The 15,646-nt window shown below is 43.7% G+C and overlaps 1 protein-coding gene across 2 annotated transcripts in view; it reads left to right on the top strand.

Moving 5' to 3' along the window:
- Positions 1 to 15,646, top strand: part of slc38a3b (solute carrier family 38 member 3b) — a 136,709-nt gene that overhangs the window by 63,704 nt on the left and 57,359 nt on the right. For both annotated transcript variants that reach the window (XM_072581937.1, XM_072581936.1), the window contains exons 5-7: positions 6,722 to 6,795; positions 8,087 to 8,179; positions 11,655 to 11,736. In XM_072581937.1, coding sequence (XP_072438038.1) covers positions 6,722 to 6,795; positions 8,087 to 8,179; positions 11,655 to 11,736 — 249 coding nt within the window. The remainder of the gene's footprint in view (positions 1 to 6,721; positions 6,796 to 8,086; positions 8,180 to 11,654; positions 11,737 to 15,646) is intronic.

Genomic DNA, 15,646 nt, shown 5'->3' on the forward strand with positions numbered 1-15,646 from the left:
CCCGATAAGATTGCACCCTTCTTTCCAAATCAACGTACTATTTAAGTTGGGGAGGTGTTTTATTATGCCTCAATTGGAAATGTACCACACAGAACACAAGTAATGTTCCATTTAGGATGCGGGCATGCAAAGCTGTGTTAATCTCAAAGACAGCAGCAGTGAAATAAGACAGCAATGCATAGCAGATTTAACACAGCTTAGAGGATCCGATGTGCCAAAGTTAAGCCTGATTAACACACCCATGTAAAATGTAAATAGTATGTGCAGAATTTTAATCGATACCAAAACCATTAAAATCAGAAGAATTTAGGGTTCAAGCTGGAGTGCAAACTGCAAAAGTCAGTTCACTATTACATTCTGAGAGTTAAACAAGAGATAAATGAGGACTGAGGTCTGAGATTTGAACATCAAAGAGTTAATAGGCAGAACAGTTTGGAGACCTATATTTGAATTTAAACCTCTCTAATTTACCTTAAAACTTTGCTTTTGTGTTGAAATGAAGAAAACACAGTAGTTTGGAGATACCAAAATTTTGCCTAGGGAAAGAGATTTGAAGGCTGGTGTTTGCAGCTAAAATGTTATGAAGTTTTATTTGACAGATATGAGAGTAGGATGTATCTGCATTACACTATAATCAACTTCAATCTATCTGCACTATCAGACATCAGCTTCTCGAATGTGACAGTAATATAACCTGCTGCGTTTACTCAACATGCATCAGTCACATTTTACATAAGACACAAATATCGGATATGGCTGAACCGATGACATTTACATGCGATGTGAAATATTTTGTCACTGTTTTTTTTTCTGAAGGGTGACATGTGGATTCTTAGCATTTGAAGACATATGGGATTTAGTCCCTCATTTTAGCTCTTTGCTAAAGGAAGGAGGATTTAATGATTCTTTTCCTCTTCCACTAATCCATGGCACTAATTCTCCCAGATGTTCCAGTCAATCTTGTCTCAAGGCACACACTGTGCTGTGCCGAGCTTATGCTGCGCTGAACGTGGGTTGAACAGTTGAGCAGGAATAAAATTGGGTTAGGGCAGGATACGGTGGCAGTGGGGGAGGGGAGATTTCAGACCACTAATCACCTTAGAAGCTAAGTAATAAGATGCTACCACGATTCATTAAAGATCGTTAAGCCTCCTTAAAATGGCAAGTGAGTGTAGAGGTAAAATGTTGGAATCATTTTGCAGTTTTAATGGCACGATTGCACAGCAAACATTTGACCAAAAAAACAGCTACAGTTTTACTGAGAGAAAGCTGGTGTGAGAAATATCAGCCTGTTGCCATAGGGGAATGCTCTTGTGAAATTGGCACTGTGATACATTAGTGATGAAGTGGAGTTGCCAGCACTCCAAAGTTGTTCTATAGATTTGGAGATTAATTTCTTGTACGTTACTCTTCAGAAAGGGATCATGTGAAGACTTTAAAAAGATGCATCTTTTTAACTTTCATTTGCATGTCATTAAATAAAAAAATGTATATGGAGAAGGGGTGGGAAGTGCAGGTTTCACGACTGAATGAAGCATGAGGTGATAAAATCTCCACAGAGCATTCATTCGAAGTTGGCAACCCGTTGGTGGGAGTGCAGAACAGAGGCAATTTGCTTTTCCTCACAGTGCTTGTCCCCAGCATAGATCACTGCGGATCAAAAAATGAGCTGCTCCTTTATGCTATGGAGGTCAAAATTCACAAAAACAGCGAGGATTGAAATGAAAATTTCACACAGGCTGGAAATGAAAAAGTGCACACAAAAACAAAACTCCCGATGGAATGTGCTGGTGTCTGAAATTATGATGAATATGTTCCTATACTGAAGGATTTATTTTCTGTGAGAAACGGGGCTTTTATCAATGGAGGCTTTTTTGGCAATCACCCTGCTAAGCAGACATGAGAATGCCCTGATTTGTATGTTCAGCAAACACTATGTTGCAGACAGTACAGTTACTTGTCTGATAATTTGTGAAACATCTGACTGGGGGAAAGAACATTTTTTTTTAGAAAATGTGTTATTTCTTTAACTATGAAACTCATAAAACACATCATTGTTGTCACTTCTTGTTATAAGTGTTAAACATTCAGTTCCCTCTGGTTCTCAATGGATAAATGAACTGTGCTTGGGAAGGTCCCAAATTCAGTTCATTGTTCTGTGATGTCTGTGCTGACCTCCTGCAGGAATGAGTTGGTTAGACCCTGTCTCCCAGCCTATCTCCATAACCCTGCAAAGTTCAGGGCATTAGTGTTGGGAAATAGAAGCCATTTTCAGTCTCCCTAGTCCATGGTAGGAGTGGGCACTCCTAGACAAAAGGATTGAAGGTCTCTCTACTCTGATGTTTCTCAAAAAGGGGGTTATTTTAACCTAATGACTGGAGCTACACAAGATCTTTGGCAGCATCATTTTAATAACCTCTCCAGTGTTGTGTTCATGGATTCAAGTGGAATATGAATTTGAACAGTGTGTCAAAACAGCATTTCACTTGCACCCCCACAACTCCCATCCTAACCCAATCCTCATAGTTTCCTGGGGTTGGGTAAGGTTAAAATTGACTAGGTAAAAACAATGATTGCAGATGCTGGAAACCAGATTCTGGATTAGAGTGGTGCTGCAAAAGCACAGCAGTTTAGGCAGCATCTGAGGAGCAGGAAAAAAGGATTCCTCTATTCCTGACGAAGGGCTTTTGCCTGAAACGTCAATTTTCCTGCTCCTTGAATGCTGCCTGAACTGCTGTGCTTTTCCAGCACCACTCTAATCCAGAATAAGGTTGAAATTGACCCTAGCTATATCTCAAAAGCGCACCCCATGTTCAGCCTCAAGTTCTCAGGTGGACCCCTACTGAGTGACACTGACAGTGCTGAACTTAGGTCTGTGCTGTGTAATCTGATCTCTATTGTGCACATATCTTGCCTTTAAGAAAAATAAATTTAACACACTAAAACCCCCACCTGGAAGGACTCCATGTGCTGTGCATATGCAATATTGCAACTTTGCCTGACAGTTCGCTGTGGGTCTACAAGCTGCACATGTGGAGAAATGTACAGTGGGTTTGCTGTAATGCCTGCTTCATGACTTATAGTGTGTTTTACTGTTTCAAATAAAATAACTCGCGGAATTAATCAGTCCCTGACAGCAATTGATCATTCAACCATTATCATGAACATGATAATCACAGCTGTCTCAGGAGCAGAATAAATACAGTTCGACCAGAGATGGAACCAGGCATGTTTCTCAGCCATTGTCCCCTAATGTGAGTGCTGCTGTTGGCTAGTAGTAGGAGATAGATAAGCCCCCACCCCTCACCCCGCAACACATTCAGCTTATAACTCATGCCAGGTTTTCAAATGACGAATGAACTGTAAGAGAGGTCTGGATGATTGCAGCCATTGATGGAGAGAAATAATACTGGGCCTTTGATACAGTAGAGGTGGGAATATTCAGTGTGCATCCACACACACTCCCTCACTCACACACATACCTCAGCAGAAAAGCACCTAACATTTTAGTATGATCACTAACCTATTGATCCAACTGAAACTCTTTCCTCTCTAAACATGATGTTCCCTGACCTGCTGTGCCATAGAATGCCTACAGTTTGGAAACAGGCCATTTGGCCCAAAAGAGTCAAGAGTGTGCTACTGGAAAAGCACAGCAGGTCAGGCAGCATCCGAGAAGCAGGAGAATCAATGTTTTGGGCCAGAACCCTTCAGCAGGAAATTGCTGATGAAGGGCTCCAGCCCGAAATGTCGATTTTCCTGCTCCTCGGATGCAGCCTGACCTGCTGTGTTTTTCCAGCACCACACTCTCTGACTCCAGCATCTGCAGACCTCACTTTCTCCCATTTGGCCCAACAGGTCCACACCAGCCCTCCAAAGATCAATCTCCAACTCCCCGCACCCCCACCCTGCACCTGGACTATCCCTGGAACTCTGCACCACCCATGTCTAATCAACCTAACTTACACATCCTTGAAAACTATTTAGCCTGGCCAATCCATCTAACTTGCACATCTTTGGACTGTGTGAGGAAGCCGGGAGAACCTGGAAGCAACCCACACAGACACGGGGAGAATAGGCAAACTCCACACACAGCCAGTCACCCGAGGCTGGTATTGAGCCCAGGTCCCTGGCACTGTGAGGCAGCAGTGCTAACCACTGAGACCCCATGCCACTGTCTTTTCAGCTGTTTTCTGTTCTTATTCCAGATTTCCAGTATTGCAGTATTTTGCTTCACAATAGTCCCTTGCAGATACTGAAAGTGAAGCTTTAATTCAATCAGACAGCAAGAGATCTATCTGTTTTCTGTGTACTACAAGAAGGCCCATCATACAGTGCAGCAAAGGAACAAATCTGACCCCATGATTCCCAAACGATTAAGTTGCTGATTAACAAAAAGTGACAAATGGGAGCAGAGAGGATGCTGAAAGAAGAGGCAGCCCATTCCATTTCATGGTTTACCAGACGGATTGCTGGGACTGACATTTTAAGAGAGACTGGATTGGTTTAGTGATTATAAGAGGGCGGATCTCATGGAGATCATTAAAATCCTAACAGATCCAGACAGGGTAAAAACTGAAATAACTGTGAATGCTGTAAATCAGAAACAAACATAGACATTGTGCTTGGAAACGGTCTGGGTGGGTTACTCTTTGGAGGGTTGGTGTGGACTGGTTGGGCCAAACGGCCTGCTTCCACACTGTAGGGAATCTAATCTAATTACTGGAAAAGCTCAGAACAGAGGAAGGGTCCCAAAACATTTCTCTTAACGAATGCTGCCACACCTGCTGAGCTTTTCCAGCAATTTCTGTGCCTGTTTCTGGACAGGGTAAAGGCAGGAAGGGTATTTCTAATGACCAGGGAGTCTAGAACCAGGGATCACAATCTAAGGATACAAGGTGGGCCACTTAGGACTGACATGAGGAGGAATTTCTTCTCCAGGGAGTAGTGAGCCTGTGGTTTCTCTGCCATAGAAGTGGCTGAATGTTTTCAAGAAGGAGTTAAGTGCAGGAGCTAAGGAGATCAAAGGGTGTGGGGAGGAAGCAAGAAGAGGGTGCTGAGTTGGATGATCATATTGAATGGCAGAGCAGTAACAAAGGGCCAAATGGCCTACGCCTGCTCCTATTTTCTATGTTTCCATGCTCCTGCACATTTGACCAGGAAGTCCCTGTGTTCACCAAAACTCCGAAGTGGCATCATGAGGAAGGCCAATAAAGAAAGGGCAAGAGTTGATGTGATACAGTACCAATGAGCAGCATTCAGGAGAAGGAAGGTTTCGGATTCTAACCCCGTGATGATTAATTTTATGGCATCTTACTGCAAAGAACTCACTTTGGAATAGGAATTTCCATATGGAATTCTTCCCATGAATCATACTCTCAGATTCTGTTCCTAACTCTTCTTCAAACTCTCTTTGGGCTGGAATTCTGAAACAATTGAAAGGTGGGACAGAACATAATGGTGCTGGGCATGTCTTCTCTAGTGTCTGAAAGAATGAGAGATAACCTCACTAAAACCTCCAAAACACTGAAAAGGATAGACAGGGTAGATCCAGGTTAAGATGTCTTCCTGGTTGGGAGTGTAAAATCAGGGGCTCAAAGAGGGATACAATTTAAGACCGAGATGAGGAGAAATTGTTCACTCTGAAGGTTGTGAATCTCCACTCCGGAGGGCTGTGGAAGCTCAGTCTTTGTGTGTATTTAAAGTAGAAAGTGATAGATTTCTGGTTATCAATGGCATAAAAGGTTATTGAAATGTTCAATCAGCTATGTTTGTGCTAAATGGTGGAGCAGGTTTGATGGGATGAATGACCTACTCCTATTGCTGTGGAATTTCAGAAAGTGTGCTTAAGCCATCAGTATTTTTCTATGATTTATGAAGGGCAATCTCAACAAGGAGCATGTTCAGAAATCACATCACTGAAGCCATGCTGTTAAAAAAACATTTTTGGGGAAAGTATTTTTTGTTTAATTCATTCATGGGATGTGGGTGTTGCTGACTATTTATTGCCCATCCCTAATTGCCCAGAGGGCAGTTAAGAGTCAACCACATTGCAGTGGGTCTGGAGTCACATGTAGGCAAGACTAGGTAAGGATGGTGGTTCCCTTTCCTAAAGAGTATTAATGGGCTTTTCCTGACAATCAACAATTGATGCATGGTCATCATTAGACTCTTAATTCCAGATTTGGGCGGCACGGTGGCACAGTGGTTAGCGCTGCTGCCTCACAGCGCCAGAGACCCAGGTTCAATTCCCGCCTCAGGCGACTGACTGTGTGGAGTTTGCACATTCTCCCCGTGTCTGTGTGGGTTTGCTCCGGTTTCCTCCCACAGTCCAAAGATGTGCAGGTCAGGTGAATTGACCATGCTAAATTGCCCGTAGTGTTAGGTAAGGGGTAAATGTAGGGATATGGGTGGGTTGCGCTTCGGCGGGTCGGTGTGGACTTGTTGGGCCGAAGGACCTGTTTCTACACTGTAAGTAATCTAATCTAATTTCTTTTCCCCATGGCAGGATTTGAATCCAGGTGCCTAGAACATCACCTGATAGTTTCTGATAGATAGTCTCCCAATGATACCACTAAGCCATTGCATCCCTTAAATATGCATATTGAAGTATTGGTAAAAACATTAAAGTCTCAACAGAAGCATAGAGGATGCATGTGATTTTGCCATGAACTGATTTGGAAATTATTTTTTGACTCCTTTTCCTCCTGTTTCCTTTCAGCTTTCTGTTGACAACTGTGGCCTTACTCTCCTCCTATTCCATTCACTTGCTTCTGAAAGCTTCAGGTGTGGTTGGTAAGTTTTATTTAACATGGACCTTCCCTATGCTGTACTTTGTCTGAGGGAGAGGAAACCGCCGAACTTTAGTTTACTGAAGAACGCATGGAAGACAAATGTGTCTGGGTTAGGAATTTCCTTTGATGTTATTAGTGTTGGCGATGGAGGCCCCGTCAACAGTTGCCTGTTTGGTAATTTTCCAAAGGAAAATTTGCAGGATGCCCTTCCACATGTCTCAGTGACACCAGGAGTTGCTAAGCCCCCAGGAATCTAGGATTAATCTGTCACCAATCGGAGAGAAAGATCAGAGAGCCATTCAAAAGGTTTATGGGCTTTTTCTTCTCTAAGTACCAGGTGGGAGATGGAAGGGCACAAGGTGAAACCTTCAGGCATATGTGCAGCCACCTTAGAGCAAGCTGAGGGCCAACAAAGGCCCATGACTCGGGTCTTGCTGTCTGCTTCCTCTAACAATTTGGTATAGTTTAACTGCATACCCTAATTTAGTTCCCCATATATTAACGCGCTATCATTAGATTGAGAGTGATGCTGGACAACATACTCACAGGCCTCTAGCTTTAACATTTAGAATCATAGAGTGAGAAAAGAGGCCATTTGACCCATTAGGTCTGCACTGACCCTTTGACGACCATAATACCCAGACCCACATCCCATTCCCCCCATCCTATCCCTGTAACCCCACATTTCCCTTGGCTAACCCACCTGGTCTGCATATCCCTGAACACTATGAGCAATTTAGCATGGCCAGAGCATCTAACCTACACACCTTTGGACTGTGAGAGGAAACCTGAGCACCCAGAGGAAACCTACGCAGATATGTGTGCGAACCTCAAACTGACAGTCTCCCAAGGCTGGAATCAAACCCAGGTGCCTGGCTCTGTGTGGCAGAGGTGTTAACCATTGAAGCATTATGCCACCCCCCAGACTTGTTCTGACCAATCACTAGCCTGCCTGAAGGGTAGGTGCTGAAACCAGTACAAGGGACCACATGCAGAGTTTATAAAACTGGAGACTTTGTGGGATTTTGACTGATCTGGCAGAATCCAACAAATATTTTGGAGGGGATTACACCAAAATGCAGTGGATTTTCAACTTTACCAAACTTTATCCATTTCCCTTTTCTCTGTCTCGTCCGTGAGACCAGATGCACCCCTTGAAGATATGATGGGACAGGTCCCACTGCAGTGTCTTTTATTTGTGATGTACACTTTTGAAGCATCCAAGTGCATTGTCTGATAATTCTGCAGCTTCTATGTTGTGATTAAATCACCCTTCCCCATTATTCCCTCAGGAATCCGTGCATATGAACAGCTCGGTCTGAGGGCTTTCGGGACTCCTGGAAAACTAGCAGCTGCTCTGGCGATCACTCTACAAAATATTGGAGGTAGGAAGTGGAAACACTGCTTTGCACATTCCACAGGATTGAGATCAAGTAATCATCTTTTAGGGGAGTTAAGATGGGGACAAAAGATATACCAACGTACATGCAGTGTGTAGAAAACTGAAATGATCTTTTGTTGTCAATACAGTGCCATGTTTAAGAGGCTGCATTGTTCCATTGCTTTACTGAGGAGCTTTAGGTGCCAAAAGTACACTTGAAAGTAACACCCTAAAATGTCAAGAGGGAAGGTCTTGCTGTTGGCTGCTGTACCTGTCCCAGACTGATTGAGACTGGGGATCTATGGAATTCTGTGACCTAGAAGGCCATGAAATCTCATTTGTTCAGTTCAATCAAGGCATGATCGAGTCCCTACAGTGTGCAAACAGACCAACCCTCCAAAAAAAATCCCATCCAAACCTAGCCCCCATAACTTCACATTTAGCATGGTCACTCCATCTAGCCCAAACATCATGGTACAATTTAGCATGGCCAGTCCACCTAACTTGCACATCTGTGGGAGGAAACAGCACCCAGAGGAAACCCACACAGACACGGGGAGAACAGGCAAACTCCACACAGACAGGGTAGAATTAAACCTGGGTCCCTGGGGTGGTGCGAACAGCTGAGTCACTCTGCCACCCCAGATCTTTAAGGACTCAGAACCGAAGGATATTATTGGGGTGGAATTGAGTTGACATAAAAGTCTCACTATTGAATGGCTGAGTCGGCACTGAGGGTCACATGCACACTAAGGGTATGTGTGTTGTAAGATGATCTCAATCCCTGTTTTTATCTTTCTGTCACTGAGATATTAGTTCAGAAATTGCAAGGTTGGCATTATATTTAGTGAGAGCACTGTATGGGAAAGCTGACCTTCCCCAGAACATTAACTCCTTAACCCAGAGAGAAAAAGATGGTTTTTAGTTTTGCCAAAGGAGTTCCTTCCATTGTGCATTGAATGACTGACCTCCAATCCTCATGTTGGCAGCTCAGAGTGTACTGAGCTTTAATTCCCAATTCAGCTGCTCTTCCTTTATACCCACCGGCTGCAAAGGACTGTTTCCATAGCAGCACTGGCAAGGAACCTTCAGTTTAATGATATAATGGAAAGTCTGCTTTCTTCCACAATTGATGCGATCACGTTTTCAGAAATCGCCTGTTTATTCTGTGTCTCTTTCCTCGATATTATCATTGTGGAGAAAAATGGACATTTTCTCATTTTTTTGTTGAAAGAAAGATTTCAACCTCTCCTCCCCCAGTCTCCATCTCGTTGAGCTCCTCTCACTGATGTGTTACAGCGTTGCAATAGACACCACACAAAGGAAGCTGCTTGGATAATAACTGCCCAGTTAAACCAACATATTGTACCTCACTGCCTTGCATTGGAATTATGTACTCATTGATTATCAGTATAGTAGACACCATAACAACTGCAGCTTTAAAACTGACCTTATGTTGACTCTTTCTGATTAAATTGTGCAATGACGATTCATTGCATGTGATGATTATTTAGTGAGTAGCTTCAGCATCATAGAGCATCTGTGCCTTCTTTACGTGTGCATAATTCATTTAAGTCTGCTCACTGCAAAAGTATTATTCCCTTATGGTCAAAGTGTCTCTGACATACATTCCTTATTGATGCTGTTCTCTTTAATTAAGAGTGTGAGAATACAGCAGTGTTATCTATGAAACCAGACTTTGACAATCCCACTTGACATTCCACCATTCATAGCAGGCTGCCACTGAACGATTCATTTTGTGTCCTGCCAGTGTTCATTGATATATCGCTTGTATAAAGCAAGTTCTAATGTTATGGGCCAGACCAGACCCCCCTCAAAAATATTTTGAGAAGGTAACCTCGACCCTAACATTTCCCTATTTTAAAGGTAAATGTAAAGTGTCTCAGATGCAATGAGACTGGTCAAAGTACTCAATATTAAGCGAAACACAATTTATGTAAACACTGTTGTTAAAATATGACCAAAAAAGAAGAATTTAGAATAAATTAACTCTATTGGAAAACTTAACAGAATAATAGATACAGTAACTCATTACTAATTGGCTGTTCCAATATAGTAACATACCACAAAATCATCCCTTGTCAATAAAGAATGGAGAATTCAGACTCAGATTCTCACATGCAGTTCTTTAATCCAGGAGGGAATTAACATCAAGAGAAAATTCAGTGAGTAGCAGCCAAGAGACTGACACTGAAGCTTCCAAGTCTTTTGAGACCCCAACGACTTCTGTTTAATTCTAAACCTAAAAACTAAACAAAATATTGAAAGCCTGATCTATGAGAGCTGGCCACACCCAGGCTGCTTCCATTGTTTCAACTTCAAAAACCTATTCCCCCATCTCAAGGCATCAGAAGCTGTTTACTTTCTTAGAGACAGCTCGATGCCTTTTTCTTGCAACCTCTCTTCAAATAAAAACCAAGACAATATAATCTCTTAAAGTGACAGCATCGTCACACTAATAACATGCGTACATTTTAGCTAGCTCGGTAATTTAGGGATCTTTCCCAATGGCAATGCCACTGTTATGGCACAGTTTCTGAGCATGCTCAGACTTTATTTCTTGAAACAAGCTATCACATTCTCACTTCCCGCTCTGACCTCCACCTCAATGTCATTGACCCTCCATCCCTGTCCTCCCCACTTGCTACTTTCCTCATGCTCTCTGCTTCCCTCTCCCAAACCTTTGCTGTATGTGAGGGCATTGAGAAAGGGCGAGCGATTGGGAGGTGTCGAGAGTGAAGATTGCGGGTAAGGAGGCAGTGTGCTAGAAAGCAGTGAGAGGGAGAACATAGAGGGCACATGGTGAGAGGTGGGCTGGACAAGTACAGAGTGAGCCTAAGAGTCGGGTAAAGGGAAGGGGTGAATAGGAAGGGTCGGCGGATGGGAGAGGTGACAAACCAGAGTGTTGGAGAGGGACAGGGAGAGTAGGGTAGGGTGTCAGGAGATGCAAGTGAATGGGGAGGAAGTAACACGCTTAAAGAATGCTGGAGACCAAGAGCCAGTTGAAAAACAATTGCAGGGTCAAGGGTTGGAGGGCAAAGCAGCTGTTGGAGCCACACACACTACACTTCCCAGCTACTGACCGTTCTGGTGCCCATGGAGCACAGCAGGAGTGAGGTCACCTCCATTTAGCAGACAGCCTTTCCACATGGTGCGAGGTTGGTCCCCACGTGGGCACAATGCTAGTGGCACCATACAATGATGTTACCCAGCTGCCCACTCAGGGTGGTAGCCTCAGCATATTCTGTCTCACTATAGATAAAGTGCTTCAAGATGACCTGGGTCCCTATGATTTCACTGTCCCCTGTGGTTTGACTGTCTGCTGTGCCTCCTAGCCTCCTTTCCAGATCTGGAATCTTCAGAGAACTAGATCTTAAGATGAAGAGATGCCCATTGCCATGGTTCATTGTCGGGATCTGAGCAGAAAATTCACTCTAATGCCTTTTGTCTGCTTTCAGCCATGTCCAGTTATCTCTACATCGTGAAGTATGAACTTCCCCTGGTGATACAGGCCTTTCTGAACATTGAGGAGAAAACTGGGTGAGTTGGAGCTCCTGAAACCTGGAAAGGGGTGGAATGAATATTCAGGGCATGGTCTTAATTTCCTTGGGACTTCTCCTGTTCCTCACTCGTTACTTCCAATCAGTGAAGCAGAAATCCCTTTCTCTGCAACTGGAGAATCCCGCTTACTGCTTTCCTCATGCTGTCCACTTCCCTCTCCCAGACCCTCGCTGTGCATGAGGGCATCGAGAAAGGGCGACCGAATGAGCGAGTGGGTGAGGCTACGAGTGGGAGCAACTGGGAGGTGACCCCAAGGAGAACAGGAGAAAACCTCAGGAAAGTTCCATCATTTGGTTTTCCGTTAAGCTCTAGAATATTCAAAGTATTAGAACAAGAACAAAGCGAATGCCTAAAAAAATTATGACTAAAATTAATGAGAGAACTTCAACACTGCTTCAGTTGAGAATCCCAGTTTGTGTATCAAATCTGAATGTTTCCTGGACAGTATTGTATGTCTAACATGTCCAGTTTTCTTGCTGTGATCCATTAAGGAAATCCATCCAACAAAAGCTTCATATTCCATTTGGAGACCTCCCTAAAGGATCCTGGATGTGCCAATTTGAGAGCCACTGAATACAATGGAAATTAAATCAGGTGTGGGACGATACCCCTTACTCATGGTGTTCCTGGTGTACTCAGTAAAGAATATCATATTAGCATTGGGAAAACCACACATCACAGAGGTCTGCACCCGTTACATCCAAGAGAGTGTGGAACTGCAGCTATCCAACTGAGAAGATCAAACTGTGGATCTACAAAGCCTGTGTCTTCAGCACTCTCTTCTACAGTGGTGAAACCTGGATAACACCTAATCAGCAGTAGAAAAGATTTAAATAGTTTCTACCTTCACTGTCTAAGGTGTACCCTCGACATCTCTGCCTTGGGCAAGGTCACCCCTCGGATCTTAGAAGCATGCTAATCCTGTCAACGTATGCTCGTTGGTAAACCAATAACGTCTGTTCTGGCTCAGCTATGTTCACGAGATTGAGGACAGCCATATGCCCAAAGATATGTGTAATGAACTGGCCACTGGACCCACAACCTCCTGGGTGTCAATAACTCCGTAGTTAAAAGACCTGCAAGCATGATATGAAGATGGCAGGTATTGGGATTAGAATGGTTGAGTGGTTGTTTTAGATGCAATGAGACAAAGTGCTTTTGTCAGTGCTGTAGACCTCTATGACACTGAGAACTGGGAAAGAGTCACTGATGGCTGTGACCTCTGACTCAGTCTTTGGAAAAGTGTTGGAAGAGCAAGCAGGAATGACAAACTCAGCTGGCTGAGGAGAAGAGAAAACCCTTTGGCCCCAAGGCCAAAGAGTCTTGCATCTCCTCAACCCACTCTCTTCCTCCACAGAAAATGCAGTGGACACTGTTGCGTGCGTCTCTCCTGCCACACTGGGCTGTATTTAACAGGGTTGGCAGCCACGATGCAGCGAGGTGAGAGACTTGAAAGATTTGAACATGATCAAGAGGCTTTCTCTTTATGTAGCTCCATGTTTTAAATTGAGATGTGTTTTCTGACTCAGCAGCATCATGGGCCTCAATTGTTGTTCTAGCTGTGTACTTCATAGATGTGGTAGTTTGAAGGAGTGACATATCGTTCCTAAGGCTAAAGGGGTCAAAGGGTATGGTGAGAAATTGGAAACACAGCACTGAGTTGATCAGCCATGATCCCACTGAGTGGCAGAACAGGCCCGAGAGGCTGAACAGCCTACTCCTGAATCTATTCCCCACGTATCTATGAGGCCTTCTTGCCTTGCCCCAGGGTTGAGGAATACGTTCAAGCCATACGTAGACCAATTGGTTCTAGCCAATGGGCCAAGATGTCTGTGGTCTTTTGCAAACTGTAGCTATTTGCCTATCAGGGGGGAATCTAAAGAGCTGGGTCTTAACCCTTACCCACTGCAGACAAGGGCCAGGCAGACTTGGGAGGGCCTCCTCCACTAGGGATGCAAGGCCTAACTTCAATTTAAATGGCTATTGGGGTAACAGTGGGAGCATGCAGATTAGTCCTTTACAATAAACCCACCTGAGCTTCATACTCATAATTGTTCACTAACTCAGTCAGCTTTGCCCCCCAAAACACCCACTAATTTCTGCACTGAGTTAAAATTTAATTTCTGAAGCCATATCTCACATGGAGATCAGTGTTTGTAAAATCAAAGTGCCGACCACTTTGACGACTCGTTCCATTGATGTCTTTCTGTGTGAAGATTTGCCATCTTGTGTTGCAATGCATTATTATTAACCATTACATAATTTCAAAATGGATATCAGACACTCGGTGGGTGGGATTTGTATGGGCGGGGTTTCCTATTCTCTTGATATAACGTTGGCAGAAGATCAAAGTAAACCTGCGGGAGTGTGAGCTGGAGATCAGAGAAAGCCTGTGAATATTTTTGCCAGGAGCTATGAACGAAATGGAAAAAATGTATTGCTTATTGTCACTCATTTACTATTGAGAGATAATGGCTCTGGAAGAGAGTGGGGACAGATTTACTGGCTGTCCTTCAAGGTGGACATCGGATAATGGTGTAAGAGGGACAGAAAGGAAAAGGAGATAGATCCATATTTTTATTCACTTTTAATCAGAATTATTATTGTGCTAAAAATATGAGTTTGTATTTCAACAGGAAAGTGATTGCTCAATGCACGACCATACAATATTTTTGTTTAATCAGCAAGGTGAAGGTTAGAAGCTGCAATTTATCCAGAGATTACCATTTACTCAGCGGGGGTAACGATCATTTGCTGTGCAACTGTTTCATCAGGATAAGGGTGGTTACCATGTGGCTTTTCAGTGCAGCAAACATTATGAAAGTTAGAGGATCTTCCCCATGGGGGCTCAGGACTTCTCTGCCGGGGTCAAATAAGGAGGGTCATAACCCCTTACCCTTGGGCAATTGTCTGTGTTGGGTTTTCACCTTCTCCCCCTGTGTAGGGGACTGCCACTCAGTTGTGGTCTTCTCAAATTGACAAATTAGTGGCCGGAATGCGGGTTTGCCATCAATGGTGGGCAAGTAGTCAAAACTGGAAGCCAAAAGGAAGTCCAGGAGCATTGAAAAAGTAACATTCGCACTACACAAATGCCAGGGAAGGACCATCTCCGACAAGAGAGATTGTAACCATCATCCCTTGGCATTCAATGGTGTTACCACCAAATCTCCCACTGTCAACATAATGGGGCTATCACGCAAAGGGGAGATTGGTGGTGGAATGGTAATGCTCTGAAACAATCCTCCCATAGCAGCTGAAATTTAAATTGGATTAATAAGCAGTACTGAATCCTTACTGTGTGCAAACCCAACACAGACATTTGCCCAAGGATGGAATCAAACCCGGGTCCCTGCAGCTGTGAGGCAGCAGTGCTAACCACTGCTACAATATAAAACCAGTTTTAATGATGGTGACCATGACAACTATCATTGATCATCATAAAATCCGAGGGCTTGTTTATGTCCTTTAGGGAAGGAAATCTGCCATCCTTTCCTGGTGTGGCCTATATGTGACTCCAGACCCACAGCAATGTGGTTGACTTTTTGCTCTCTGCTGTAATGGTTCGAGCAAGCATCTCAGTTCAAGGTGAGCAATGGACGATGGACAACAAATGCTGGCCTTATCATCGACACCCACACATCTTGGAAGAATAAAGGCAGAGAAGGTCTGGACCAGCCACACAAGTGTTATAGTCACAAAAGGAACTCTGGGAACTCTGGCACAAGTAACTAATCTCCTTACTCCTGAAAACCTATCTGCCATCTACAAAGCACAGGTCAGAAGTGTATTGGAATATGTTGGAACTTGCCTGGACGAGGCAAGGTGAGGATTGCTTGCTGTGTTACTATAGGGAACTGCTGTTTATTCAGCAGGAATAAGGGTTATGTTC

Source organism: Chiloscyllium punctatum, chromosome 12 (genome assembly GCF_047496795.1).
Source record: "Chiloscyllium punctatum isolate Juve2018m chromosome 12, sChiPun1.3, whole genome shotgun sequence".
In the NCBI taxonomy this organism is placed as follows: domain Eukaryota; kingdom Metazoa; phylum Chordata; class Chondrichthyes; order Orectolobiformes; family Hemiscylliidae; genus Chiloscyllium; species Chiloscyllium punctatum.